This window comes from Brassica rapa, chromosome A06 (assembly GCF_000309985.2).
Source record: "Brassica rapa cultivar Chiifu-401-42 chromosome A06, CAAS_Brap_v3.01, whole genome shotgun sequence".
NCBI lineage: Eukaryota > Viridiplantae > Streptophyta > Magnoliopsida > Brassicales > Brassicaceae > Brassica > Brassica rapa.
The window spans coordinates 7,829,370-7,856,896 of NC_024800.2; the positions used below are offsets into that span (position 1 = coordinate 7,829,370).

The 27,527-nt window shown below is 35.2% G+C and overlaps 4 protein-coding genes across 5 annotated transcripts; 3 read left to right on the forward strand and 1 right to left on the reverse strand.

The window, feature by feature from the left end:
- Positions 1 to 2,503: 2,503 nt before the first annotated feature.
- Positions 2,504 to 6,266, forward strand: LOC103872710 (inter alpha-trypsin inhibitor, heavy chain 4). Its single transcript, XM_009151138.3, has 13 exons — positions 2,504 to 3,058; positions 3,253 to 3,405; positions 3,488 to 3,700; positions 3,785 to 3,874; positions 3,957 to 4,073; positions 4,154 to 4,423; positions 4,531 to 4,687; positions 4,777 to 4,854; positions 4,947 to 5,047; positions 5,164 to 5,334; positions 5,432 to 5,506; positions 5,584 to 5,694; positions 5,786 to 6,266. Exons 1-13 carry the CDS (start codon positions 2,660 to 2,662, stop codon positions 6,122 to 6,124), a joined length of 2,274 nt encoding a protein of 757 aa, XP_009149386.1. The 5' UTR covers positions 2,504 to 2,659; the 3' UTR covers positions 6,125 to 6,266.
- Positions 6,267 to 12,899: 6,633 nt separating this feature from the next.
- LOC103872712 (ubiquinone biosynthesis protein COQ9-B, mitochondrial) lies at positions 12,900 to 14,635 on the reverse strand. The gene is made up of 6 exons (XM_009151140.3): positions 14,235 to 14,635; positions 14,050 to 14,157; positions 13,823 to 13,984; positions 13,559 to 13,730; positions 13,409 to 13,482; positions 12,900 to 13,340 (listed from the first exon to the last, which is right to left on the reverse strand). Exons 1-6 carry the CDS (start codon positions 14,508 to 14,510, stop codon positions 13,227 to 13,229), a joined length of 906 nt encoding a protein of 301 aa, XP_009149388.1. The 5' UTR covers positions 14,511 to 14,635; the 3' UTR covers positions 12,900 to 13,226.
- A 3,469-nt stretch (positions 14,636 to 18,104) lies between these two features.
- On the forward strand, positions 18,105 to 21,535 carry LOC103872713 (protein TIFY 10A). Of its 2 annotated transcripts, XM_033272840.1 has the most exons (5): positions 18,105 to 18,493; positions 19,766 to 20,083; positions 20,422 to 20,608; positions 20,697 to 20,950; positions 21,054 to 21,535. In XM_033272840.1, the coding sequence occupies exons 2-5, from the start codon at positions 19,927 to 19,929 to the stop codon at positions 21,218 to 21,220; spliced, it is 765 nt and encodes a 254-aa protein (XP_033128731.1). In that variant the 5' UTR covers positions 18,105 to 18,493; positions 19,766 to 19,926; the 3' UTR covers positions 21,221 to 21,535. The 2 variants fall into 2 exon arrangements, with proteins under 2 accessions (XP_033128731.1, XP_009149389.1); XM_009151141.3 differs by lacking the exon at positions 18,105 to 18,493 and having other exon boundaries at positions 18,533 to 20,083.
- A 394-nt stretch (positions 21,536 to 21,929) lies between these two features.
- Positions 21,930 to 23,019, forward strand: LOC103872928 (probable carboxylesterase 1; the record flags this gene model as incomplete). The annotated part of the gene is made up of 1 exon (XM_009151365.2): positions 21,930 to 23,019. A coding segment is annotated over one exon (990 nt), but the record flags the coding sequence as incomplete, so codon positions are not given.
- Between the last annotated feature and the right edge of the window lie 4,508 nt (positions 23,020 to 27,527).

Below are 27,527 nucleotides of genomic sequence, written 5' to 3' on the forward strand. Positions count from 1 at the left end.
TTTGACACTTTTCTGCTAAGAAACGTTTCTTTATCTCTTATTTAAGAAATATTTTTTAGTTAAAAGCTAAGAGACATATCTTATATTATACTAAGAATCTCATCCTAACAACCTGCATTGATCGTGGTCTTTGGATTGGATTGTGCTACTTATTCTGTAACCAGTCGTTAGGGTGCTACATGTAAAATAATAAAGCAACTCAAGAAACATAAAAAGCCAGTGAAATGGATGGTATAACCGTATAAGTCGTCCCTCAACCTATAAATATTGCATCATGGTGCATAAGCATTTATTTGCAAAAAAAAGAAGACAGATTATTGTACGTAAAAGGAAACATTCAAAATTATGTCAAATATAAAGTTATAAACTACAAAGTTAGTGTACATAACTTTCACAAAGCAAATTATTAGTATATACTCACATATATATAACGGTCAATTCTTTTGCAAAATAAATCTCCACATCGAAAATGCAAGTCAATGAATTCATTCCCCATGTATTCGTGTGTGTGCATGATTTTGCACATAAAACTTAGGAGTATAAATTAAAACTTATGTACGAACTCCTAGCAAAAAAAAAAACTTATGTATGAACTTACTTATGTATTTTTTTTTAATTTTGAAAATGTACTCTCTGTTTCATTTTAATTATCATTTTAGACTTAGACACACAAATTAGAAAAACATTTAATCGTCCATATTTCTAAAATAAAAACGTCATTATCTATACACCTAATCACATTTCAACCAATAGAAAAATAGATTGAAATATAAAATCAATAAATTTTGCATTATAATTAGAAAACGACACTTATTTTGAAACGGAAATTTTACGCTACAACGACAATTAAACTAAAACGGAGGGATTATGTATTAAGAAGAAGAATTATGTATGAACTTGTTGTGTATGAAATTGCTTATGAAATATATGAGCTAGGTTCATATGATTACAATCCCTTATATATGAAATATATGAGCTAGGTTCATATGATCACAATCCCTTAAGTTAATATGTAAACCAAATATTTGTCAATTTATGCGTTTTGTTTGTGATTTCTGCTATAAATTGATAAAACTTTATGATACTCAGATGGTTGGACCACAAGGTGCGAAGTCAAACTCTTGAAATCAAGGTATGTTCTTAGGACATAAACAACCTTTTTCTTATTGCTTGTCTCTTTGATTTATTTCAGTGGTTTTTAATTTGCCCCTTTTCCTTCTAAATCCCAACCTCTAAAGGCATATCAAAATATATGGAACTAATATAGCATCTCTCCTTGAGTCTTGTCCTCTGTTTTTTTTTTTAAATTAAACTATTTACTAATCAGTTATTGAGTTGGTTAGTGGCATTTCCATCCATCGATGGACTATCTCGCCATGAGGTTCTTCCATATTTTGCAGAATATGATATACGATAATGAGTTCGAATCAAATGATTGTAAAGGCGATCTGGATTTTCATTGTAATACAATTTGGGTCTTTTGTGTGTGCAGGCCATGAATCTAAGCAGTGAGCTGGAGAAGGTTAAAAGTAAATATGAAAGGTTAATGGGAGAGCTACAAGCTTTGAGTGTGGTGAAAGAGGAGCGCAGTAGACATGTAAATACGTAGAAGGTTTGCTCTGACACAACTTTTGGCTCGCCATAACATATCCATCTTCTTCTAGGTGGAAACTAAAAGTTCTTAGTTTTCTCTCTGCTACGCAAGGATAACTTAGGCCCTAGGGAAACACAAAACAAATTGTGAAGGGAAAAAAAGGATCCATATTTATGAAACTAAGATATCATTTTATCTAACAGTCGGAAAAGTTTTTGAACACAGTAATGTATAAATATTGCAAATTTCAAAATTTGAATCAGAGCGTCAATCAGTCTTTAACTCCACCAACTATTTGTTATCGTTTTTGTAATCCCAGCAATTATTGATGAATCATAACTCCACAGTAGTATCAGTTAATCACAACATCTAATAATATAATCATGATACCCCACAAACGTATTGTGGTTATAAAGTCTTGATTTGTTTATAGACCATATCACCAAAAATACCATGCCAGGAGACAATCCAGCAAATTAAAAATACAACTAATAATTCCAGCCAAAAGTAAGTGTGTGTGATATACGTCACACGATCCCACCAACGCATTATACGCGCAATGGATAGCCCATGAGCCAACGACTAGGCCCCGGCACGTGAGTGCGCACAAGCAAAGCATCCTTGAGATATTACCGTTGAGGAACGTTATTAAAGCCTAGAATCGAATGCGTCAAGCACATTTATTCTCCCCGCTGGGTCCACCATGTCATCTTGCCACGTGGAAAGAAACGATTCGCTCATGTGGATTTGTATATCTCGTTCACAAAATGAATGCGGATGTAGCTGATTCCCCCATCTTGTCAGCATACTCAACTTGTCTCACAACCGTTGGATCACTAGATCGCGCTCAAAAAAGCGGAGGGGTACTTTGGTAATACACAATATTCATATAAATTAAATTAATGTAGTGAAAAATATATGCGCGGCTCGAGTCTATAATTCAACTCACCGAAAACGATTCATCTCAGCGATTCGATTCGTCTTCTCGGATTGTTTTCAGGAAACGAAAGAGAGAGGCAACGAAACCCTAAGACAAACGTTTCTTCGCCGTCTCTGTGCTAAAAGATGGCGGAGGATTTCGCGAGGGCGGTGGAGGACGGGCTCAAACTCGCGAAACGGATTTATTTCGGAAACGACCGAGCCGTCGCGGCGCCGAGGCTAGCTTCCCCGATGGAGAGAGCCGCCTCCGCGGCGCATGCTCACCTTCCTACGGCGCCAATGGTGTACGCCGTGATACACGAGCCGGGAATCGTGGATAACCCGGACCTGCCTAGCTACCAGCCTCACGTGCACGGCAGGTGCGACCCTCCGGCTCTGATTCCTCTCCAGATGAACGCGATTGAGCTCGACGTCGACTGTTATCTCGACACGGCTCTCGTCACCGTCACCGGATCGTGGCGTGTGCATTGCGTTATGGGAAGCAAGCGATGCGATTGCCGTATCGCTATTCCCATGGGTGAACAGGTTAGGGTTTTTCTTATTTGGATTTTCCCGGGAAAATTGAGATTTCTCGTTGTGAAATTTGTTCACTATTAGAGTTTCCGGGAAAATGTGAGATCTTCCGTTGTGAAATTAGCTCACTGTTAGGGTTTCATTAGTCTTTAGCTCAAACTCTGGAGCATTGATGGATCTCAAGCTAATATTTGTATGGCTAACAGGGATCAATTCTAGGTGTTGAGGTTGAGATTCCTAGAAAATCTTACACAACACAGTTGATCACAGCTGAAGATGGACATGAGTTGGAGAAGACGGCACAACCTCAGAGTGGAGGTTTCTTGAAACCAAACATATTCACCATCACAATACCACAGGTGATGTTGGAAGTTTCAACTCAAATGTTGATTTTTTTTTTTTTTGCTTGTTCATTTTCTCATTTATTGTATTGTTTTTCAGGTTGATGGAGGTACTAACCTCTCTATCAAGATGTCTTGGTCTCAGAAGTTGACGTATAACGAAGGAGAGTTTTTCCTGGATATTCCTTTTCACTTTCCTGAGTATGTGACTCCTGCTGTGAAGAAAATCTCCAAGAGAGAGAAGATTTACTTGAGTGTCAACGCTGGTACTGGAACAGAGGTTCTCTGCAAAGGATGCAGTCATCCGCTAAAGGTGTTGGTTTGTTAGATCTTTCTGAACACGGTCCATGACATTCTTGTATCCTGTAACTTATCTTATTCCGTTCTTGTATTACAGGAAAAAATGAGGAAGGCAGGGAAGTTGAGGTTTTCATATGAAGCTGATGTTTTGAAGTGGTCGAACACAGATTTTAGCTTTTCTTATACGGTATGAAGTCTCACTGGTGCTTTGAATAATCTCTGTTTGTGCTCCATTTTAGATTGCTTATCTCTTTATTTATTTTTCGTAGGCCTCTTCAAGTAATATAGTTGGTGGACTTTTCCTTCAATCTGCGCCTGTTCAAGATGTTGATCAGAGAGAGATATTTTCTTTCTATCTTTTTCCAGGAAAGCAACAAAGAACTAAGGTTTGATTATACACCTCTTTTTCTGTACAGTAAATGCTATCTTAAGTACAATCTTTAAGTTTCTTTTTGTTTTACTTCAGGCATTCAAGCGGGAAGTAGTATTTGTTGTTGATATAAGTAAAAGCATGACTGGAAAACCTCTGGAGGATGTAAAGAATGCGATATCGACAGCTCTATCTAAGCTTAGTCCGGGAGATTCCTTCAATATTATGAGTTTCAGCGATGAAACTTCTCTGTTTTCGACATCAATGGAGCCAGCTACTCCAGATACTGTTGAAAGAGGCATTGAGTGGATGAACAAGAACTTTGTTGTCGCAGATGGTACAAACGTGCTCCCTCCCCTAGAGAAGGTACTTACGCTGCTCACTTGACGTTTAAAAAGCTTAACAAATTGGTGATTATAGTCCCTCAGATCAAGTCCTTGATTAATTTAGCCAACTTCTTTTAATACTTTCAGGCTGTGGAAATGCTATCGAATACTCGTGGCTCCCTTCCTATGATATTCTTCGTAACAGATGGGTCTGTTGAAGATGAGAGACACATTTGTGATGCAATGAAGAAACGTCTTGCTAGTGCTGGATCAGTGTGTCCACGGATACATACTTTTGGGTTAGGTAATTATTCTCTCCAAGGTTTTAATGTGAGAGGACCAGGATTATCTTTTTATCTACCTTCTCATATGTGGACTCTTAAAATATTGCAGGTATATTCTGTAACCACTACTTCCTGCAGATGCTTGCAAATCTATCCAGGGGACAGCACGAATCAGTTTATAATACTGGTAAAACTTTTGACTCCGTATTGTGAATTAACGGGAAAAGCTTATATCTTATGTATATTTTCTTAAACATTTTTCATCTATCTGATGTACAGATCACATCGAAGAACGATTAGACAAATTGTTTACAAGGGCTTTGTCCACCGTTCTTTTGAATATAACAATTGAGCCCCTTCAGAATCTTGATGAAATTGAGGTGTGCCTCTATCCCAAGATTGCTTGCTTATCTTTTCTGGCAAAACGTTTTTGTTTCCTTCAACTATATGAAGTTAATGCCTGGAAACTGAAAGTGGAACCTGTGATTACTAATAGGTATACCCTTCAAATATTCCGGATCTGACGTCTGTAAGTCCATTGATGATATATGGGAGATACCGAGGAAAGTTCCCTGAGAAAGTGAAAGCCAATGGTCTGCTAGGAGACATGAGCAGCTTTTCTGCAGACTTGTCTGTACAAAGTGCAAAAGACATACCTCTTGATAAGGTAAGATTACCTTCCTTCTCATTATCATATTCTTAAGGCGCTTTTCTCTAAAGACACTCAGGTTTAACATAAACTGTCATTCCCTTAATATTTTCAGGTGTTTGCAAAGAACGTGATTGACTTGCTAACTGCTAAGGCATGGTTCTCGGAAGACAAACAGCTAATAGAAAAGGTTTGTTCGCAATTCTGTAACTCTATTTTGTCTTCAAGATTATCTTCTTCATTCTGCTTTTTGTTACTGCGTTTCAGATTACTAAACTAAGCATCCAAACCGGCGTACCATCTGAGTATACCCGAATGATCCAGTTGGAGAACACAGAAGAAGCACTGAAGCCCAGTGACACTGGCGGAAAGAAACAGGTATTTTATCCATATCTAGAAGTTATGAACTAAGTCATTCGACCAAGTCAGACTTGTTTTTAACTCATATGTTAACCAAATACTTTAACAGACGGGAAGCAATGGCGAGAAACAGAAGCTGATATCAAGAACAATCCCACTACAAAACTTTGGGATAGGCTTTGGTGATACAACAGCTACCAGAGAGAATGTTCCACCAGGATTTGGAGAACAGAGAGCGCCTGACGCTGCTGAGAAGTTCGTGAAGGCTGCCTCGAGCTGTTGTGCCTCCTTGTGCAACAAATGTTGCTGCATGTGTTGTGTCCAGTGCTGCACTAAGCTCAATGATCAATGTGTTCTTGTCTTCACACAGCTCTTCACAGCGCTTGCTTGCATCGCCTGCTTTGAATGTTGCTCAAATGTCTGCTGTGCCTGTGGTGGAGACGAATAGTTATAAAAAAATGTTTTTGAATTCTGAGTTTAAAAGCTTTTAAGAGCTTCAAAGTAAGTTTGTACATTTACCTTACACACTAAATGTAATTTCTGTACGGCCTAATCCAATATAAAAGCTTTACTTAAATTTTCTATAGTTACTTCAGGTGAGGAAGTGTAAAGAACCGACAAATCCATGTGTACTAGTTACTCGATTTCGATATCATAAACCATGTTTTATATAGAATGTTATTATGGTGAGCCGACATTCAACAAATTCCACAAAGATGGGATCAAGTACTAGAGAGATGGTGACTTGAAGTCATAAAGAAACTGATTTCGAGGGTTTATAGGGACTTGAACCCAATTTTCGATGTGCTGGCGTTTTGCTGGCTTCAGGAATTTGTGTGTTACTGTGTCTTTTAAAACATGGGATCATCTTTATCTTCTAAAAGCTATTCAGGGAGATAAAGATCATCGACAGAAAAAGAAACTTTCTTGGATATAGACATAATACACGTGCTTAGTTATACATCTCTTGAAACATGAAGGTTTGTTTTCGTACTTGTCTTAATCAACTTAACTTTTTGTTGTGTAGATCTCTGTTTGGTCATATAATATTTTGATTTGCTGGGTTCAAAGAAAACTTAGTGGAAAGAAGCATGAGTAAACTTCATATTCTTGTGAGTATATTTTTGTACAAACGAAGATAAGACTATATAAATCTTCCAATAGATTACTAACCTGTTTGATGATGTGTAGATATAGCTCAAGAATCATCAGGATGTGATTTGAGTAAAGACCTCCAAAGTTGGCCTCAAGACGAAGAAACCTTCTTAGCCATTGGAACACTTGGAAACATTAAGAAGAAGAAGAAGAAGACACTGTTTCTAGTAAAGATCTCAGTGCAGTTAATACGGATGTTACTATCGGGAATAGGTGGTTTTCTTCCCACTTAAAGCGTGTATAGGGTCAAGGAGAATCAGGCGAAAACTCCAACTAAATTTTTTTTACTATTAGATTAAGACCACTTGGTTAATTTATCTCATCATATATTTTAAAAATGTAAGTTTGTAACAAAGTGTATATGGCTGGCTGGCTTTACTGCGGTATTTAGTTAGATCAAATTCAAAAGCATATAATATACATTATTATAAAGACAAATTTGAATGTAACAAAAATGATAATTGTAAGAATTTTAAAAATAAATAAATAAATTAATGACAGAAGGATATAAACAAAATGGAATAGCAAATCTAAATTCAATTTCTTTGATGATTACAAATATTGTCTTGGAGATGTAGATATCAACCAATAATCTAAACAAACCTGATTGATTGTCATGGTAATAATAGAATGGAAACAAAACTCATTTTTTTTATAAATAAATGATTCATTTTTTATTCTAGAATATGGAATTGGGAAAACATGGTTATAATTTTTGAAAACAACCAAATCTCTTGGGTTTCAGGTGTCAAATGATTGTTGTAAAATTAATTATTCAAGATATAATGAATAACACGAAGATAATGAGTCATAAAATATCTCTTTGATCATTACAGTTTACATATGTATATTTATTAGTTTACTTCCAATTTTCTGTTTCTTTGTTTCTCATCTTTCATTTTTTTCAGATTTTAATATGGTAAAGAAATATGTTTGTTCTCGTGTGCTATTACTGTATCTACAGATATTCATTTTGTATTAATAATTTGAGTTCTTACCATATTAGTATGCAAAAGGACAAAAAAAAGTTCTATTCAACTTAAAATGATTGAATAATGACTGGTTGTGATTTTGAGATTAATACAATTATTAATAATGTATAATAATTTGTTTATGAAATTGATATGTGAAATTGAAATGATCTAGTTCAAGTACAAAGTAAATAAAGGAAACCCAAAATGCACTATTGATGTGCTTTCATGAAAGATAACTTTAACATTTCTTCTATTTAGTGTCATTATTGATGGTTTAGCTTGTGAGTTAAATCATTGATGTGCTTTCAAACATTGATGGGTTTACTTGTTTTTCTGATTTACTTGGCTTATTTGTTTGAAGTTTCTCTGATAATAACAGTTTACATATGTATATTTATTTGTTTACGTCCAATTTTCTGTTTTTCTTGTTCCTCATCTTTCATTTTTCCGATTTTAATATGGTGAAGAAATCTGTTTGTTCTCGTGTGCTATTGTTGTATCCACAAATATTCATTTTATATAAATAATTTGAGTTCTTATCTCGTGTGCAATATGCTTATGCTTTTGTTACATGGATTCTAATATCTCTCACGTTATGTGACTTGTAGATAATAGTTGCAATGACCTCTGTCTCTGGTACTGATGTAAGTACATTTTTAACTAAATATTTTCCTTAGTTTAGTTTGATTCTCCTATTAGATATTTGCATATTCAAAGAATCTTGCATGAAGTGAACAAACTCAGTTCTATCTTTAACTAAGAATTGAAGAGAATTTGAAAGGAAATGTCAAAAAACAAAATGCCAATGATGTTGGGAGACAGTTCATCATTGATAAATTCTATGAAGCTTATAAGGAAGGCATCCTTGAAAAAAATTATGGGATCAAACACACTACTTGCAAAAAACAATATGATCATTTTAAGCGGTTGACTCACAAGAGAACTAGAGTTGGTTATGATCCATTTGGGTTTATAGACATGTCGGATGACTGGTGGAATGAGTTGCGTAAGGTATAATCAGCAATTATGTTCTGTTTATTGATGTGTTTGTGTTTGTATACAATTGTATGAATGTCAACTCTTGTATTGGTTTTTCAGGAATGACCAGCATCAAGAAAGCTTAAAGACAGGCCAATAGCACATTTGGACTTGATGGAAAAGGTGTTTGGAACGGTTCCCATAAGCGGAGGTGAACGATGGACTGATCAGCAAGGCAAAGAACATTTGGATCAGCAAGGCGAAGACCATATGGATCAGTTTCATGATGTGGTGATGCTGAAGACACATATGCTACAAATAGGCGAATTTCTCCTACTCAGGAAACCAATACTCCAACTGAATCAACAACTGTTGGCCCCTTAACAAAAGCTAGCATACAAATATCAACGGTTGCGCAAGTGGGACATGATGTAGCATATATTTTTCTGACAAGAAAAAAAATGATAGGGTGCCATCTTGAGTTCAGTTGTAATCAGCCAGAGCTATGAAAGTGTTACACTCGATGTATGCTATCAGACTTTGGTCTTCTTTGTACAAAGCAGCTATGAACCATCTCATGAAAGATACTAATAATCTTCAGACCTTCTTGTTCGATGATGAGGATGAGAAGAATGTTCTCTATTTGGAGTTTGTTACTGGTGAAAGTAGAGATTGATCTTGAAGACTATCCTGCTTGGATTTTGCTACGTAAACCAAGAAACAATCTTGATTTCTTCTTGTTCTATGTTATGTTTGTGTACTCATAAAACAAGACAATTCTCATAATCAAAAGTTTATTCTCATATAATAAGACAAATGTCACAAACATAATATCATAAACAAATGACATTAGAGTTCATACAGTTTGGTGAAGTCTAAAGCTTTGGTCTACGACGAGATGGATAGTAAGGTAAGTCTGAAGCTTCTCTCTATATATATATATACTCTCTGTAAGATCAAAACAAGTCGAGTTCTTGTGGTTGTTGATTGGATCGGTTGTCAGTTTATGGTTATACGTCTTTTGTTTCATCTCTCTGCCTCCAATTGCTAGTAACTAGTGTTGTTCAAGCAATTAAAGAAGCTCAGGAACCTAGAACTCTTCAGGTTACTAGAGATCCTATTTCATGTCAAATTTATTCACCTACTGTGATGTGCATGTTTGTTGAGTCTGTATAAACCAACAATACAAGTTCTTGTGTCTTTGCGTGAATGAATCTAGCTGCCGTAGTGATGTATTTTATCGTTTCATGAGCTTTGTTTATTGATAGTCATGAGCTATTTTTATTGATAGTCACCAAATGTGGACCATTTCTTCTGAGCTTAGAGAATCTCCAATGGCACACTATAATTGTCTCTATATTTCACTTTAAAATAGAGTAACTCTATTATAGAGTTGAATTTGCTCCAATGGTTCACTCTATAATAGAGTGAAATATAGTGTAACTCCATTATAGAGTGAACCATTAGAGCAAATTCAATTCTATTTTAGAGTGAAATATAGAGAACATTATTGTGTGCCATTGGAGATGGTCTTAGATAAAAGCATCACTTGTTTTAGTTCGTTATCGGGACTTAAGCTAGAGTTCTTGTAAATTTGAAGGACATATTAAGATTTCTAATTGATGATGATGAGCTGGATTTGTTATTTGATGAGAATCAACAAATGTATACTCTTATAGACGAAATATTTGGAGTGATATAAGCTGATACTGATAGACAAATGATCATGACGAACTGAGTTGAATGTTGGCGACGTGTGCAACATTTTATGTACGACTCTGAGGTACAATGCTATGACATTCTACACATGAACAAGAAACATTTAAGAATTTATGTAAGATGCTATCAGAAAACGTATGAGTTAGTGAAGTGTTTTAATGTTTACCTTGTGGAGAGTGTTGCAATGTTCGTAGAGATGGTTAGACAAGGTTTAACTATACGAGTTATAGCAAATCGTTATCATCATTCACTTGACACTGTGAAGAAGAAGTTTAATGAGGTTTTGAGTTCTGTCTTGAAACTTGCAACATACATTGTGAAGCCGACAAGGATTGAGTTTTCAACTGCTAGTTTTTTTCTAATTGATAATCCAGTGTATTGGCCTTACTTTAATAACTACATTGGTGCTTTACATGACACTCATATACATGTTCATCCACTATTTGGGAATGTTGAGCCATTTAGAGGTAGAAAAGCTGAAGTAACCATGATGTGTTAGCCATCTGTAATTTCAGAATGAGATTCATATACGCTTATGTTGGGTTTCCAGGGAGAGCACATGACACAAAGGTGGTAAGATGTTGTGCTACTGATGAAGCTTCTTTTCCTCACCCTCCACTTGCAAAGTGCTACTTGGTCGACTCAAGTTATCCAACCAGAGATGGTTACTTAGGCCCTCATCGCAGAACTATATACCATATAAATCAGTTTAGTAGAAGAGGCCCACCATCAAATAATAGGGAATTGTTTAACCGCAAGCATTCTGGTTTGAGATCAGTAATTGAGAGGACATTTTGTGTATGGAACTCTAAATAGAGGATCCTAAACAGAAAACACCCCAAGTATGAGCTTAAGAAATGTATTAAGATTGTGACAGCAACCATGGCTCTCCATAACTTCATTCAAGATTCACAGCATGAAGATTGTGACTTTTCACATTTGGAAGCAATGAAATCATATAAAAAACATGGTGATGAATAACATGATGAGCATGTTCAATACATACCAGCAGGTGATAGAGTGATGGATGGTACGTGTAACTTTATTATTCTAAAGATGGCAAGAGAAACTAGACTTTACATATTAGCATCATACATGTATACGTTGTTGCTTGTGATTGCGATTCCTTGTGCTAATACTCTTGAGTTTAATGGTCAATCTCCAGTTCAGTTCTACTAGTTACTTCGAATTGATCTTGTCTTAGTGTTCATATTATGTGTTTATGCATTAGGACAATAGACAGTAGCACATTCTCTCTGTTTCTTGCAAAGTTGTGATCATTTACTGTGTTTTAGCTTTGCAGCACTAAGAAAAATCTAGCTTTATATTGAGATTGGTGTTTAGTGGTTAATCGGATAGTGGGTTCTTCTTGTTTAGTGGTAATAGTATTGAGCTTATAAGCTGAAAATGATGAACTTGTCTCTGTAAAAGAGAAATGTTTAATGGATGTTTTTTGTTATGTTGTGATTTGGTGCATGATTACATAAGATTAGCTTTTAAAAATTGAATTCGATTCTTTTTGACATTGAGTTTGATTTTCTTTAGAGAAAGTCTTTGCTCGGAAGCCATCTTATGATTCTGAATCTTCTTCCCTAGCTACCACTGTGTCTTATAAGCTTGTAGACCTTTGGAACCTGTCTATGAAGTTACTCAGGTTTGTTATTTATGCATGTCAACTCGGTTATGTAACGATGTATTAAAGCTTTGTTGTGTAGTTTATGTGTAATTGTGTTATTTTTCTGTTTTTTTGTTATGAATAAACTATTTGTGATCGCTGGAAGGTTCTGTTTCATGTTCTGTTTATGGCATTTTAGCGAGAGAAATAAAACATTTCTCCTGGCTCTGTTGTGGATGTCTTTGAATGTCCCATTGTTAATTGACTGACCAAGACTTTTTTATATGGCAGGTTGTTTCTTTTTTTGGGTTGTTTTGATAGTAATGGAGCATATGAGTGAAGAAGGTGAAGATTCAAGATGATTATTTGTTGGAAACATTTTAGTGTAACAATGAAAACTTATTTTAATATATTAATGAGTACATGATGCTCTTACAATTGTTTTTTTTTTCAGTTTCAGTTTTATAAAATTTGAATTGCTACTTTGAATTGTTTGGAAGTTTATTCAAATTTGAGTTTTATTAGAAGATATAGTTGTAATTAAATTTTAATACAATTTGAATAAAAATTATAATTTTATATGAAATAAAAAATTTATAAATAAAATGTTAATTTTAGAATAATTCTAGTGTAAATATATTTTAGACTAAATAATAAATCACTATAGTTACAATTAATATCAAACATATGATTAAATTAAAACAGAGATATATTTATAATTTATTTATTAAAATTATCCGAATGATAATAAAAATAAAAAAACGAACATCAATCTATCCATATGGTTTATCTGGATAGAGAAATGAATATCCCTTTAAAACATGGATGGATACATAGATGGAGCAGCTGGTTGGAAATGACAGATAGAGAAACGAACAATCGCATAATGTTTCTTTCAGCAGAAACCAAAACCAATAAGGCATCTCTTCTTGTTCCTTTCACTTCCGGGTAAGAGAGCATAGTGATGCGCGACTCGTGTTGAATAAAAGTTTATACGATTCAAGTCATACATACTAATATCATAATTATTAGAGCATATCTCAACTCAAAATACTAGATAATCATAAAAGGATAAAGCAAATTTATTGTGTGAAAGGTGTCATCTTTCTTCAAAACGCAGAGCTACGACCACCCCTTGTGGACATGGTCTGCATAACTCCATTCATCAGTCCCTGAAACGATTTCCCAACTCCAGCTCCTATGTCTTGTGCAAAATACTTGGCCTGCCACACAATATGTGAGTTTAAATCCCTTTCAAGTTTCAAGCATAGCGAAAAAGGTTTTATCTTACCTCTTGTATGCTCTTCTTCAGATCAAACGCATCCTTGACTCTGTCATCCAAGAATGCCCATGTATCACGATACTCTGCTCAACACGAAACGATGATTATGTTATTTTTCTTCAAACACATAACAAGGTATCCAAAAGAGGACTTGAGGACCTGGGGAGTCATCTGTAAGCATGTAAATCTCAGTGGCTGAGTAAACCCCTCCAAGAACAGTGCGCTTGACATACCAATCCAAATCCGAGGCTCCATCTCCAACAGTGTGCCATATCTCATCAACCAACATCGCCCGCTGCTTAAAACTCGTCGGAACATTCACCGGATGCGCCTGTTTTTTTGCCAAATAAAATCCATTCAAACATCAGGACTTGCTTAACCTTATCACAAAAACAGAGAGACAAAAAAACCCCCAAAACTGACTTGAATACTAAGAGCTTGAGGCCATTTGGACATGTAAGGAATCTGCATCTCTAACCGAATCCTAACGAGCTTCGAAACACGTTCACTTGGAATCAGGTTTTGCAAATCGAGTCCAGAGTCCACTCTGTCGATAAGCAGTTGCAGGCACTCATCCATGAAGTACTGAACAAGAACGAAAGTCAACAAAGTTTCAAACTTTTCATGATTCTCTAGATAGTGAGATAAACCTCAACAAGAGCAGCTTCTTTCCTGGAGAAAGACCCAACAATGGAAGGAGACACACCGACTTCTCTCGAACCTGCAATCATGGCTTCCTCCGTCCAACCTAACCTCGGCTGCGGAATCTCAAAAATACACATTAAAGATTGAAACTTTACGAAAAAGATGAATTTGGAGAAGAATATACACACACCACGTGGCGAAGAGACGCGGCGAGAACACGAGCCTGCTCTTCCTGAAACTCAGCTCTCGGTTTCCTGCTCTCATCTCGACGATGCCCTTCCTCTCTCGCCGCGGTGGGATCCGATTGATTAGGGTTTACGGATTGATTACCAATCGGCGATTCCATGGAGGAAGTGCAGTAAGAGTAAGGGATGATGGTGGTGGTGGGCCTGGGCTTGGGTAATCGGAGGAGGCGGCTGGTTGTGAAACCAGCTCCGAGAAGACGTCTCGCCGCCGTTCGGTACATTGCCGGAGTGAGGGGTTGAGTTTTGGTGACACGTGGATGAGATCGTTGCCACGCAGAAAGTAAAAGAGCTTCTTCCTTTGATCCCCGCTTGTCGCGAAAGTCAGTGATGCTGATTGAATAAATCGAATTGGGCGTTTGTTTAATTTATATTATTTAATGTTTTTGCCTACTATTTATGGCTATTTGCGTAAACGATGAAATCAATATGGAAATTTATACTAAATAACCCATGTCCAGGATTTACAATTAGCATGTTTAATGTTATTGTTGGTTATAGTTCAAAAAGGAAGTGAATACTGAGAATCTGAGCTCATTCATTCATACAGTTTTGAATGGTTTCCATTAATCATGTTATAATTTCATATAGAATTTTATCATGGTACGTCGCAGTCTCTGTATTTTGCGGATTCCACTATACTGTTCTGGGCTCAATTAGTGTTGATGGGCTGGGCTGAATAGACGTTGGGCTGACTTTATTAAACCGGCGTCGGTGGACATAGACGTTGGGCTCTTTGCCTAAACCCGATGTTTGTTACCCAGGAGATGATGTGGGGAGAAGTTCTCTTGAACCGGTTAGGTTATGAGGACTAGAGAAAAGAGATTAAAAACGGACCGCTCGCGATGCTTGCTTTCGTAGGAATATGTTTCCAAGCTAACTACTAAAGTGCTAGTCAAGATCCAGTTGAGAATCTCATGGCTTATCATCTTGCTGATCATGGTCATTGCAACATCTTCTAGGTAAGCCCATGTTTTGATCATGATGATTATGATGATAATATTTGTATTAATCGACTTTCATTGCTACTTCTTTTGTAAGCATTTTACATTACTTTGATGGGGATTAGTTTGCAGCGAATATAATACGTTGATGCAGAACTTTTTTTTTGTTGATGTAGAACTTTTGTATATTGTATTTTATTGTAATGGAAGATTATTTATTTTCCCGTTGAACCAAAACGAAACTGCAGAACAATTGTTCGATAATTTCTAGAATTTTTATGTGCGTATATTGTTTTCTAATCATTTTTTAAAAAAATTATTCGTATCATTGTATATTAACGTGGCTACGTACGTATGAATCTACGTTTAGGTAAATCAGCCATGTAAAGTTTTTAAAGTGTTCTCTTGCTCTTAGAAAACAAAACCCTAAACGAATATACATGCTTGCATTTATTTTTATGTAGATGATATTAGGTTTATAAAATTTCGTTAGGTTTATAAAATTTCGTTCTTCATCAACAAGTACTACAACCCAATATATACTACGACAGATCGATAGGTAAGCTCAAATGGTGCATGGGTAGATATTTTTTTTCTTTTTGAAAAAAGGGCATTCAAATTAAAGACAGGGAAGCATACAAGGTATGGTTTTGAAACGATAAAATTTGCATGGATAGATGTTAAAAACAAATATAACTGGACACGTTACTCAACTTGCCTTTGCATATCTGTATTCCTTCCCCAACCACTACACGCATTTCCCACGAGTTTGATGATCTTTTTCGTTCAATATATCTAATCATATCTACTTGTTTAGTCTCATAGCCCACGTTTCGTTTCCTATAAACTCTCATAAACTCAAAAATATATGAGTTTTATATTAGTGAAAAAATATCTTGAGTTTTATATCAGTGAACAATAAATTGAATTTTCTATCTAATCTTAAAATAAAGTTTCCATCAATTATGTAAAAGAAAGACTTGCATTGGACGACTTTTCATACTCTTTACTTTTACATTTCATTATAATATTCATTTGTCGCGTAATCAGCAAACTTGGATCTAATCCGTGATCAATTCGTTTTTTAGATGATTAATTTAACATGCTGAGATGTGATTTTTTATTTCAATTTGGTTCGACTTTAGATCAGTTCGGTTGATAGAACTCAGATATCTTCGGTTACATACATGCATATCAACAAATCAAACTAAGGGTTGATGAGTGGGAAATGCTTCTGGATTTTAACACAGCTGATACGCCGTTTGTATTTGTGGAGAATATATAAGCATATTCACGCGTAATTTAAGACCAACAACAGTTGGACACTCTTCACGTTAGATTGGCACAGACAACGTGGACTTGCTGCCCCCTTCTTTCTGGTTTCCTCCTTGTTTTGTAATAAGTATTTCTTTGCTTTTCTTTTTGAGTTCTTTATTTTCCATTTTTAACTTTATTAGTACTGTTTTTTTTCTTTACTTTAAAACACATAACAACAAAAACGTGGTCGACGGAACAATGTGGATTGTGGAGCTGTCTTTGACTGAGACCCACTCACAGTTTATTAACGCCGTGAAGATTTCCTTCGTTCTATTCAAAAAAAAAAAGATTTCATTCATTTACGTTTTTATCAGTTGGACGATAGTATCCTTGGACGTATGCATATACTATAAGGTCATATTTGTTTGTTGGATGAGGATCTGATTAGGTCTCAAATCAACCTGTAATATTGATTTAATGGACGACAACACCAAATTCATTTTCGCTTCCTTCATTGTATTGTTATTCTTCGTTACGTTCTGTTATATTTTTTTTTCTTGTCAAGATTGTTGAATTCAATTATAATATGATTCATGGCAATTATCAATTCTGACGGTCGACATGTGGACTGACTTCAAGCTTCAGCTTCTGCCGCATTTAATTACTAACCGACGGCTCACAGACCTTAATAGACAAACATTTAGTAGCATCTCTGCATGAATCACGAGTTAATAACAATTATAATAATTAGTTTAAAAATGTTTCGAGTATTATTCAAATTCTAAGACTATGTCATTTATTATCAAGAGCACTTACAAACTGCCAAAGAGGCTTGACTGTGACTTGTAACGCGTTTTGCTTGATTCTATCTTATTTCACCTTATTTGTTTTCAATGTATATAAATCTATATTTTCCCCACATTTGAGAATATATATTTTGGACGTATGGTCGATTTCTTGTTAGCATAAGATACCAAAGAAATTTCACCACCAGAACCATGAGGAAAAATATTCTGACAAACTATAAAACATTTCACATCTCCCTACATGCTTCAACCATAACTAATAGTTAATAAATACTTCATTACAACTTTGATAATTGATACGTACTTATATCACACTATGATTCAACTTGTAGTGGAGGATTCGAATTTTAGTGTTAACTAATATATATATCATAATTTAATTATGAAACTCACTAGTGTAATTTTGTGTATGGACTTCATTTGTTTTTAACGAATATTATATTGTTTCTACTGATGATGTCGTATACATTATAAAGGGTTTCTTCAAATGTATATAGATTACATACCAACCATATATGTTTTATATTATTAGAAAATAAGAATGTTATTATTTGAGTTTGAACAAAATATTTGTTACAAAATGTCTACTTACAGGATGTCATATTTTGCGACGGCTAGTTCAAGCTGCTAGGAATGTTCCTTCTCCATACTTGTCAAAAAGTTACATTGTTTGATAACAATGACTTTAAACATATGCACAATTGTAAACAGACTACCTAATTAATCCATTTTAAAAGGACCAGTACATACAATTTAATCTGCAATATAACTGAACTTAAAAAGAAAACGTACATAATAGACCATCTGTTAAAGAAACAAAACCTACACTTTATTTTTGAGTAAACACCGGTTCATGCAAATACCAACCAAAATAGAACAACTAGTCTCTTTTTGACTTGCAAGTTACCATACTACGTGGGGCAGAACGGTAAATTCACAATGGCTGGTGTTTTGTTTGACTTCGTCTTCCTACCAGCGCACAACCAATAATTAACTAGCGTCGTGAAGAGGGGATAAAATTGTAATTTGACTAAAAAGCGTTGAACGTGAAGAACAGTGAACCGAGACGCATTTCCCGACTTTGATTAAAAGAAACAATAAATAAAACACGTGGTTATTAAGGACGCATAATTAGATAAAAATTATAATTTATTTTATTTTTGTGATTGGAGGAAAAGAAAGTTTTATTTAAGAGGCCACCCCATTTCTTTTTTTTTGCTAAATTGTAAATTTCATTACTAAGAATGATGATTTGGTTACAAGAAACTTGCAGCCATAGCTTGCTTTGACAGCTAATTTGATTCTTAAGGACCGCAAAAAGTTTAAAAAAATCCCTAAGAATCTAAGAATTAAGTCCAAACTTCCAAACAATGGAAAGCATGAAGTTAATAGATTAAACTAGCACAAGAAAAACAACAATTTAAACTCCCTAAACCAATGCACTTCTTGCTTATAGGATTGACCAGCAAGCAAGAGAATAGCTTTTAGAGCTTTGCAGCCGAACACTCACCGAAGTGGCTCCAGCAGGCTTCAACGGCGGTGGCTGGCAAACACCCCGGCGCACCACTGGAGGAGGACGTCGACCGATCAAACCTTAGCTATCTCGACAGAGTACACAGAAGCAATCCCGAGTCAATACCGCAGAAAATGAAGCCCAAGTTACGGTCAAGCGTAGGCGGTCTAAGCTGGCTCCCTCCGGCCACGCGACACATAAGAACGGCAGAGACATCGATGTTACATCAGAGAGGCTGTCGGAGCAAAGGAAACACGGGAATGAAGCACGGAAGGAGTATAGAAGCTCCTTGAAAACAGACGACTCAACTGGTAGATGAAGGCTCCGGCTAGATGCAGGTGAATCCTTGACTACGGGTTGTCCTCAAAACCCTACTAAACAAAGATCGGGAACAAGAAGAGGAGCCAAACGATTACCGCAAGACCGTCATGGTTGTTGATTCTTGGACTAAGAGACAGAGGTCCTCAGTGGTACACCTCGCTACCACAGTTCACTCAGACTGAGAGGAGGAGCTCTACGAAACCTTGGAGCAAGTCGATAGAGGAAGCTGACTGGAGCAAGACAGGAACGGGGACAGCAGCGACGCGTCCGTTGCTCCGGCGTGTCTCGGATCTCAGATCTGACCCAGATCGAGCGCAATCAGCGTCTACCGGAAGACCCAAGGCTCCCTATGCTAACCCGGACTTGACTAGCCTCGCTGGAGTTCCAGAGGAACCAGAGACGCCTCTGATACCCGATTATCCGGAGGAAGAGATTCTACAGATCCAGAAGACCGAGCAAGGAGGATAGACGAAGAGGGTAGCAGCAGAGGGAAGAGGTGGAGATGGACTTCGCGGGATGAATGTGGCCCTCTCACACCGCCTAACGGCGCCGGAGAGGCTGGATGAAGTCGACGATTCGAGAACGAGGGTGATTAGGGTTGAGAGAAAACTTTTGGGGGCGCGTTGGGTCACCGCCACCCCATTTCTCCCTCGTGACAAACTCAAATTTGCAACAAGAAGAACTAGAAGAAGAGAGAAACTGAAACTCAGAAAAATAAAGATAAAGAAAAACTGAAGAAGAAGAAGATTTATAAACGTTTTCTAGTGGTTTTGATTCGTTTCTTCCAAGTTGCTTAACGATGTCGAGTTCTATGGAGTGCTCTGCTACTCGGAGATCTTCTTCCTCAGGGAAGCCGAGCTTCTCGCTGACGTGTAGTCGATTGAGTCAGTATCTGAAGGAGAACGGTAGCTTTGGAGATCTCAGCTTAGGGATGTCATGCAAGCCTGAGACCAACGGTAAGGAGCCTTCTCAATCTTCTGCATCCAGATTTTTTTTATTTCATTTTTTTTAGTTTCCTGAAATCATACTAGAAAGTTAATCCGCTGACCGGAACTAGTAACACAAACCGGTTCTTAGAGTTATTTCATCTGGAATTAATAGCTATAATTTAGGTAGGTATTAGACACGTTTGTTGACTTACATATCTCTATGCGTATGAGTGTGTAAGTTAGGCTTGCGTGTCTGATTCGTTTGACAGTGGTTAGCCTTTTGTTTCTTACCTAAAGTTTGCTAGAATTGTCAATGAAAGCTATGGAACAGAGAGAGATCTAACTTGTTTGGATCATACTTGCAGGCATGTCACGTAAGCCTACAACAACCATGAGTTTATTCCCTTGTGAAGCTTCCAACGTGGGTTCCATGGCCGCTGCTCAAGATGTTAAACCCAAGAATCTGTTTCCTAGGCAACCAAGCTTTTCTTCCTCATCTTCCTCAATCCCCAAGGAAGTTGTCCCCAAAATGACACAGACTACTACTACTAGGTATGTCCGGTTAAAACTTACTGATGTATAAAGCTATTACTATTTTTTCTCATCTCTTGACTAAGTTATGTGCTTTCTTGAAACACAGATCTTTGAAACCAGAGCCTCAAACTGCACCGTTGACTATATTCTACGGCGGGCAAGTGATTGTGTTCAATGACTTTTCTGCTGAGAAAGCCAAAGAAGTTATGAACTTGGCTAGCAAAGGAACCGCTAACACCTTCACCGGTTTCAAATCTACTCTTAACAACAACATCGCTCCTACCCCGAACCAAGTTCCTCATCTCATGAAAACAGCATCTCAAGACCCAAAGCAAACCTCCTCAGCTGCAATGGCATGTGGTAATCTTTCTCACCCTCTTTTTGGTTTCCATCTCCTTTTAGCTACCTTTTTTTTTGTTGTCATACAGCTTCTAACAGAGAATTGTTCCTTTTTATATTACAGAACTTCCTATTGCGAGAAGAGCTTCACTTCATCGGTTCTTGGCGAAGAGAAAGGATAGGGTTACGTCAAAGGCACCATACCAGTTGAGCGATCCAGCCAAAGCGTTTTCAAAGCCTCAAACCGGAAACAGCACCACCTCTTGGCTTGGTTTAGCAGCTGATATGTGACGTGATATCGCTAAATAACCACAAACCGTACCGGGCTATTCTTTTGACGTTGCATCAATAAAACAAGAAGAACAAAACTCCTGCGTCCATGGTTCTTAATTATATTTTTTCACAACTATTCAATTAGTAGGAAACTTCATATATTTGTATGTATTTGATTATGATTAGCGATCAATTCTTGTTAGCGTCTGTCTTTTCTAGGTATTGTATAATCCCCATCTCTGGGTTATTTCAAATAGTCTCGTATGTTACTGATTTTGTAAGAACAACAAATTTTGTTGACGACTACTATACTTTAGTTTCGTTTGAATATTTCTTTATTAATCTATTTACAAAGAACTGCTCTTATAGCAGCTCAAACGAAAAAAATATATTTAACAAGATAAAATCATATTCCGATGAAAATAAAAAGACATGTACTATTCCTCGTTAATACATGTTAAATACGTCCGTGGTGTGTCTTGAATCGATTGCCGAGAAATTAACATTAGTATTACAAAAATCGTTAAATCTATTCTCATTTGCTTAATTTTCCAACCTACTACGTACGTATACTCTAGTTCAATTTATTTAATCGCACCAATGAATTAGTATGAGTTTAGTAGGTAACAACAGCTAGGAAAAAGAAACGTGGAAACAATCAACCCAGCCTCTAAAAAAGCATACCATTTATATATAAATCAGCTAATCCATCTTCTTCTTCTTCTAACATTCTGATCCGAAGACCGATGGATTCAGATTCCGAATCGCATACGACTATCCGAGGTATAGAGTCTACAAGAACGGCCGTATCGAACGCCTCGTGGCCGATACCTTCGTCCCACCTTTGCTAAACCCTCAAAACGGCGTCGTATCAAAAGATGCCGTCTTTTCACCGGAGAAAAACCTCTCTCTCCGGATTTACCTATCTCATAAAGCCGGTGAAGACAAGAATAAGAAGAAGCTCCCGCTCCTCGTCTACTTTCACGGCGGGGGTTTCATCATGGAAACAGCTTTCTCTCCTATTTACCACACTTTCCTCACGTCGGCTGTCTCAGCCGCGGAATGCATCGCCGTATCGGTGGATTACCGGCGTGCGCCTGAGCATCCGATCCCCATCCCCTACGAAGACTCGTGGGACGCGTTGAAATGGGTGTTCACTCATGTCTCCGGGTCTGGTCCCGAACGCTGGGTGAACGACCACGCGGACTTCAGCAGAGTCTTCCTTGCCGGAGACAGCGCCGGAGCAAACATAGCTCATCACATGGCTATGAGAGCTGGAAAGGAGAAGAAGGGAAGTTTCGAAATCTCGGGGATGGCTCTGTTTCACCCCTTCTTCTTTTCGAAAGCTCCGGTGGAGGAGGAGCACGAAGCTGCGGCGGCGATGAGATACATGCAAGGGATGTGGGAGATCGCGAGTCCGAACAGCGAGATGGGAGTGGAGGAGGATCCGTGGGTTAACGTGGTCGGGTCGGATATGTCCGGGTTGGGTTGCGGGCGTGTTTTGGTGATGGTGGCGGGGAACGATGTGCTGGCGAGGGAAGGTTGGGGTTACGCGGCGAAGCTTGAGAAGAGTAGTGGGTGGGAAGGGAGAGTTGGAGTGATAGAGACTGAGGACGAAGATCACATCTTCCATATCAAGAATCCTGATTCTGTTAATACTCGTCTTCTTGTACAGAGTTTTGCAGAGTTTCTTAAAGAGGGGACAAGTTGTGTTTAGTGACGACTTTTGAGGTTAGATAAAAACACACACACTGGTTGTAAGATTTGAATAAACTTGTATTCATACCATGTGATTCCAATACGTTTTTGCTTTTATTTTCTTTACTACATGCACATGGATTTTGAAAAAATAGTGATTTTATAATAGTTATTTTATCGACTTATGGAATAATATGAAGTTTTACTAAATTAATTGATAAAAAAATTATAACGATTCTCATATACCATGAAAAAAAATTTAAAATACATTAATACAAATGTAGAATATGGTTAGAAATTTTAAAGCAACAGTAAAGATTATAGACTTCAGTATATAAAGTATTTACCAAAAACTCAATATTTTCGAAGGAGTTGTTAACACATGGATTTTGAGAAAATTTCAAAAAATATGACAATATTGTTTTAATGCATAGTTGCATGATGCATCATGCACTAACATATGATGATGTTCAAAGAGGTTTAGAGCCTTTGTTGTCTCCGTTTTTTCAAGAAAATAGTGATTTTATAGTGGTTATTCCATCGATTTAGGGAGTATTATGAAGTTTATTAAATTAATTGAAAACAAAATTATAAAGATTTCCATATACCATGAAAAAGAGCTTAAAGTACATTAATACAAATTTAGAATGTGGTTAGAAATTTTTAAACAACACTAAACATTATAGGCTTCAGTATATAAAGTATTTACCAAAAACTCAATATTTTTGAAGGGTTAACACATGGATTATGAGAAAATTTCAAAAAATATGACAATATTGTTTTAATGCATAGTTGCATCATGCACTAACATATGATGATGTTCAAAGAGTTTTGGAGCCTTTGTTGTCTCCGTTTTTCAAGAAAATAGTTATTTTATAGTGGTTATTCCATCTATTTAGGGAGTATGGGAATCATTATAATTTTTTTTATCAATTAATTTAGTAAAACTTCATAATACTCTCTAAATCGATGGAATAACCACTATAAAATCACTATTTTCTTGAAAACGGAGACAACAAAGGCTCCAAACCTCTTTAAACATCATCATACGTTAGTGCATGATGCAACTATGCATTAAAACAATATTGACATATTTTTTGAAATTTTCTACAAATCCATGTGTTAACCCCCTTCGAAAATATTGAGTTTTTGGTAAATAATTTATATACTGAAAGCCAATAATCTTTAGTGTTGTTTTAAAATTTCTAACCACATTCTACATCTGTATTAATATATTTTAAGCTATTTTTCATGGTAAATGGGAATCGTTATAATTTTTTATCAATTAATTTAGTAAAACATCATAATACTCCCCAAATCGATGAAATAACTACTATAAAATAACTATTTTCTTGAAAAACGGAGACAACAAAGGCTCCAAACCTCTTTGAACATCATCATACGTTAGTGCATGATGCAACTATGCATTAAAATAATATTGTCATATTTTTTGAAATTTTCTCAAAATCAATGTGTTAACCCCCTTTGAAAATATTGAGTTTTTGGTAAATACTTTATATACTGAAAGCATATAATCTATACTGTTGTTTTAAAATTTCTAACCACATTCTACATTTGTATTAATGTATTTTAAGCTCTTTTTCAAGGTATATGAGAATCGTTATAATTTTTTTATCAATTAATTTAGTAAGACTTCATAACACTCCCTAAATCGATGAAACAAATACTATAAAATAACTATTTTCTTGAAAAACGGAGACAACAAAGGCTCCAAACCTCTTTTAACATCATCATACGTTAGTGCATGATCTAACTATGCATTAAAACAATATTGTCATATTTTTAAAAATTTTCACAAAATCCATGTGTTAACCCCCTTCGAAAATATTGAGTTTTTGGTAAATACTTTATATACTAAAAGCCTATAATCTTTAGTGTTGTTTAAAATTTCTAACCACATTCTACATTTGCATTAATTTATTTTAAGCTCTTTTTCATGGTATATGGGAATCTTTATAATTTTTTTATCAATTAATTTAGTAAAATTTCATAATGCTCCCTAAATCGATGAAAAAACTACTATAAAATAACAATTTTCTTGAAAAACGGAGACAAAAAAGGCACCAAACTTCTTCGAACATCATCATACGTTAGTACATGATGCAACTATGCATTAAAACAATATTGTCATAGTTTTTGAAATTTTTTCAAAATCCATGTGTTAAACCCCCTTCGAAAAAATCGAGTTTTTGGCAAATACTTTATATACTGAAAGCCTATAATCTTTAGTGTTGTTTTAAAATTTCTAACCACATTCTACATTTGTATTAATCTATTTTAAGCTCTTTTTCATGGTATATGAGAATCTTTATAATTTATTTATCAATTAATTTAGTAAAAATTCATAATACTCCCTAAATCGATGAAATAAATACTATAAAATAACTATTTTCTTGAAAAACGGAGACAAGAAAGGCTCCAAACCTCTTTGAACATCATTATACGTTAGTGCATGTTGCAACTATGCACTAAAACAATATTTTCATATTTTTTGAAATTTTCTCAAAATCCATGTGTTAACCCCCCTTCGAAAATATTGAGTTTTTGGTAAATACTTTATATACTGAAAGCCTATAATCTTTAGTGTTGTTTTAAAATTTCTAACCACATTTTACATTTGTATTAATTTATTTTAAGCTCTTTTTCATGGTATATGGGAATCTTTCTATTTTTTTATCAATTAATTTAGTAAAACTTCATAATACTCTTTAAATCGATGAAAAAACTACTATAAAATAACTATTTTCTTGAATAACAGAGACAACAAAGGCTCCAAACCTCTTTGAACATCATCATACGTTAGTGCATGTTACAACTATGCAATAAAACAATATTTTCATATTTTTTGAAATTTTTTCAAAATCCATGTGTTAACCCCCCTTCGAAAATATTGAGTTTTTGGTAAATACTTTATATACTGAAAGCCTATAATCTTTAGTGTTGTTTTAAAATTTCTAAACACATTCTACATTTGTATTAATTTATTTTAAACTCTTTTTCATTGTATATGTGAATCTTCATAATTTTTTATCAATTAATTTAGTAAAACTTCATAATATTCTTTAAATCGATGAAAAAACTATTATAAAATAACTATTTTCTTGAAAAACGGAGACAACTAAGGCTCTAAACCTCTTTGAACATCATCATACGTTAGTGCATGTTGCAACTATGCAATAAAACAATATTTTCATATTTTTTGAAATTTTCTCAAAATCAATGTGTTAACCCCCTTTGAAAATATTGAGTTTTTGGTAAATACTTTATATACTGAAAGCCTATAATCTTTAGTGTTGTTTTAAAATTTCTAACCACATCTTACATTTGTATTAATTTATTTTAAGCTCTTTTTCATGGTATATGGGAATCTTTCTAATTTTTTTATCAATTAATTTAGTAAAACTTCATAATATTCCCTAAATCGATGAAATAAATACTATAAAATAACTATTTTCTTGAAAAACGGAGACAACAAAGGCTCCAAACCTCTTTGAACATCATCATACGTTAGTGCATGATGCAAATATGCATTAAAACAATATTGTTATATTTTTTGAAATTTTCTCAAAATCCATGTGTTAACCCCCTTCGAAAATATTGAGTTTTTGGTAAATACTTTATATACTGAGAGCCTATAATCTTTAGTGTTGTTTTAAAATTTCTAACCACATTCTACATTTGTATTAATTTATTTTAAGTTCTTTTTCATGGTATATGGGAATCGTTATAATGTTTTTATCAATTAATTTAGTAAAACTTCATAATACTCCCTAAATCGATGAAAAAACTACTATAAATAACTATTTTCTTGGAAAATGGAGACAACAAAGGCTCCAAAACTCTTCGAACATTATCATACGTTAGTGCATGATGCAACTATGCATTAAAACAATATTGTCATATTTTTGAAATTTTCTCAAAATCCATGTGTTAACCCCTTCGAAAATATTGAGTTTTTGGTAAATACTTTATATACTGAAAGCCTATAATCTTTAGTGTTGTTTTAAAATTTCTAACCACATTCTACATTTGTGTTAATGTATTTTAAGCTCTTTTTCATGGTATATGAGAATCTTTATAATTTGTTTATCAATTAATTTAGTAAAACTTCATAATACTCCCTAAATCGATGAAATAAATACTATAAAATAACTATTTTCTTGAAAAACGGAGACAACAAAGGCTCCAAACCTCTTTGAACATCATCATACGTTAGTGCATGTTGCAAATATGCAATAAAAAAATATTTTCATAATTTTTGAAATTTTCTCAAAATCCATGTGTTTTTACCCCCCTTCGAAAATATTGAGTTTTTGGTAAATACTTTATATACTGAAAGCCTATAATCTTTAGTGTTGTTTTAAAATTTCTAACCACATTCTACATTTGTATTAATTTATTTTAAGTTCTTTTTCATGGTATATGAGAATCTTTATAATTTTTTTGTCAATTAATTTAGTAAAACTTCATAATACTCTTTAAATCGATGAAAAAACTACTAAAAATAACTATTTTCTTGAAAAACGGAGACAACAAAGGCTCCAAACCTCTTCGAACATCATCATACGTTAGTGCATGATGCAACTATGCATTAAAACAACATTGT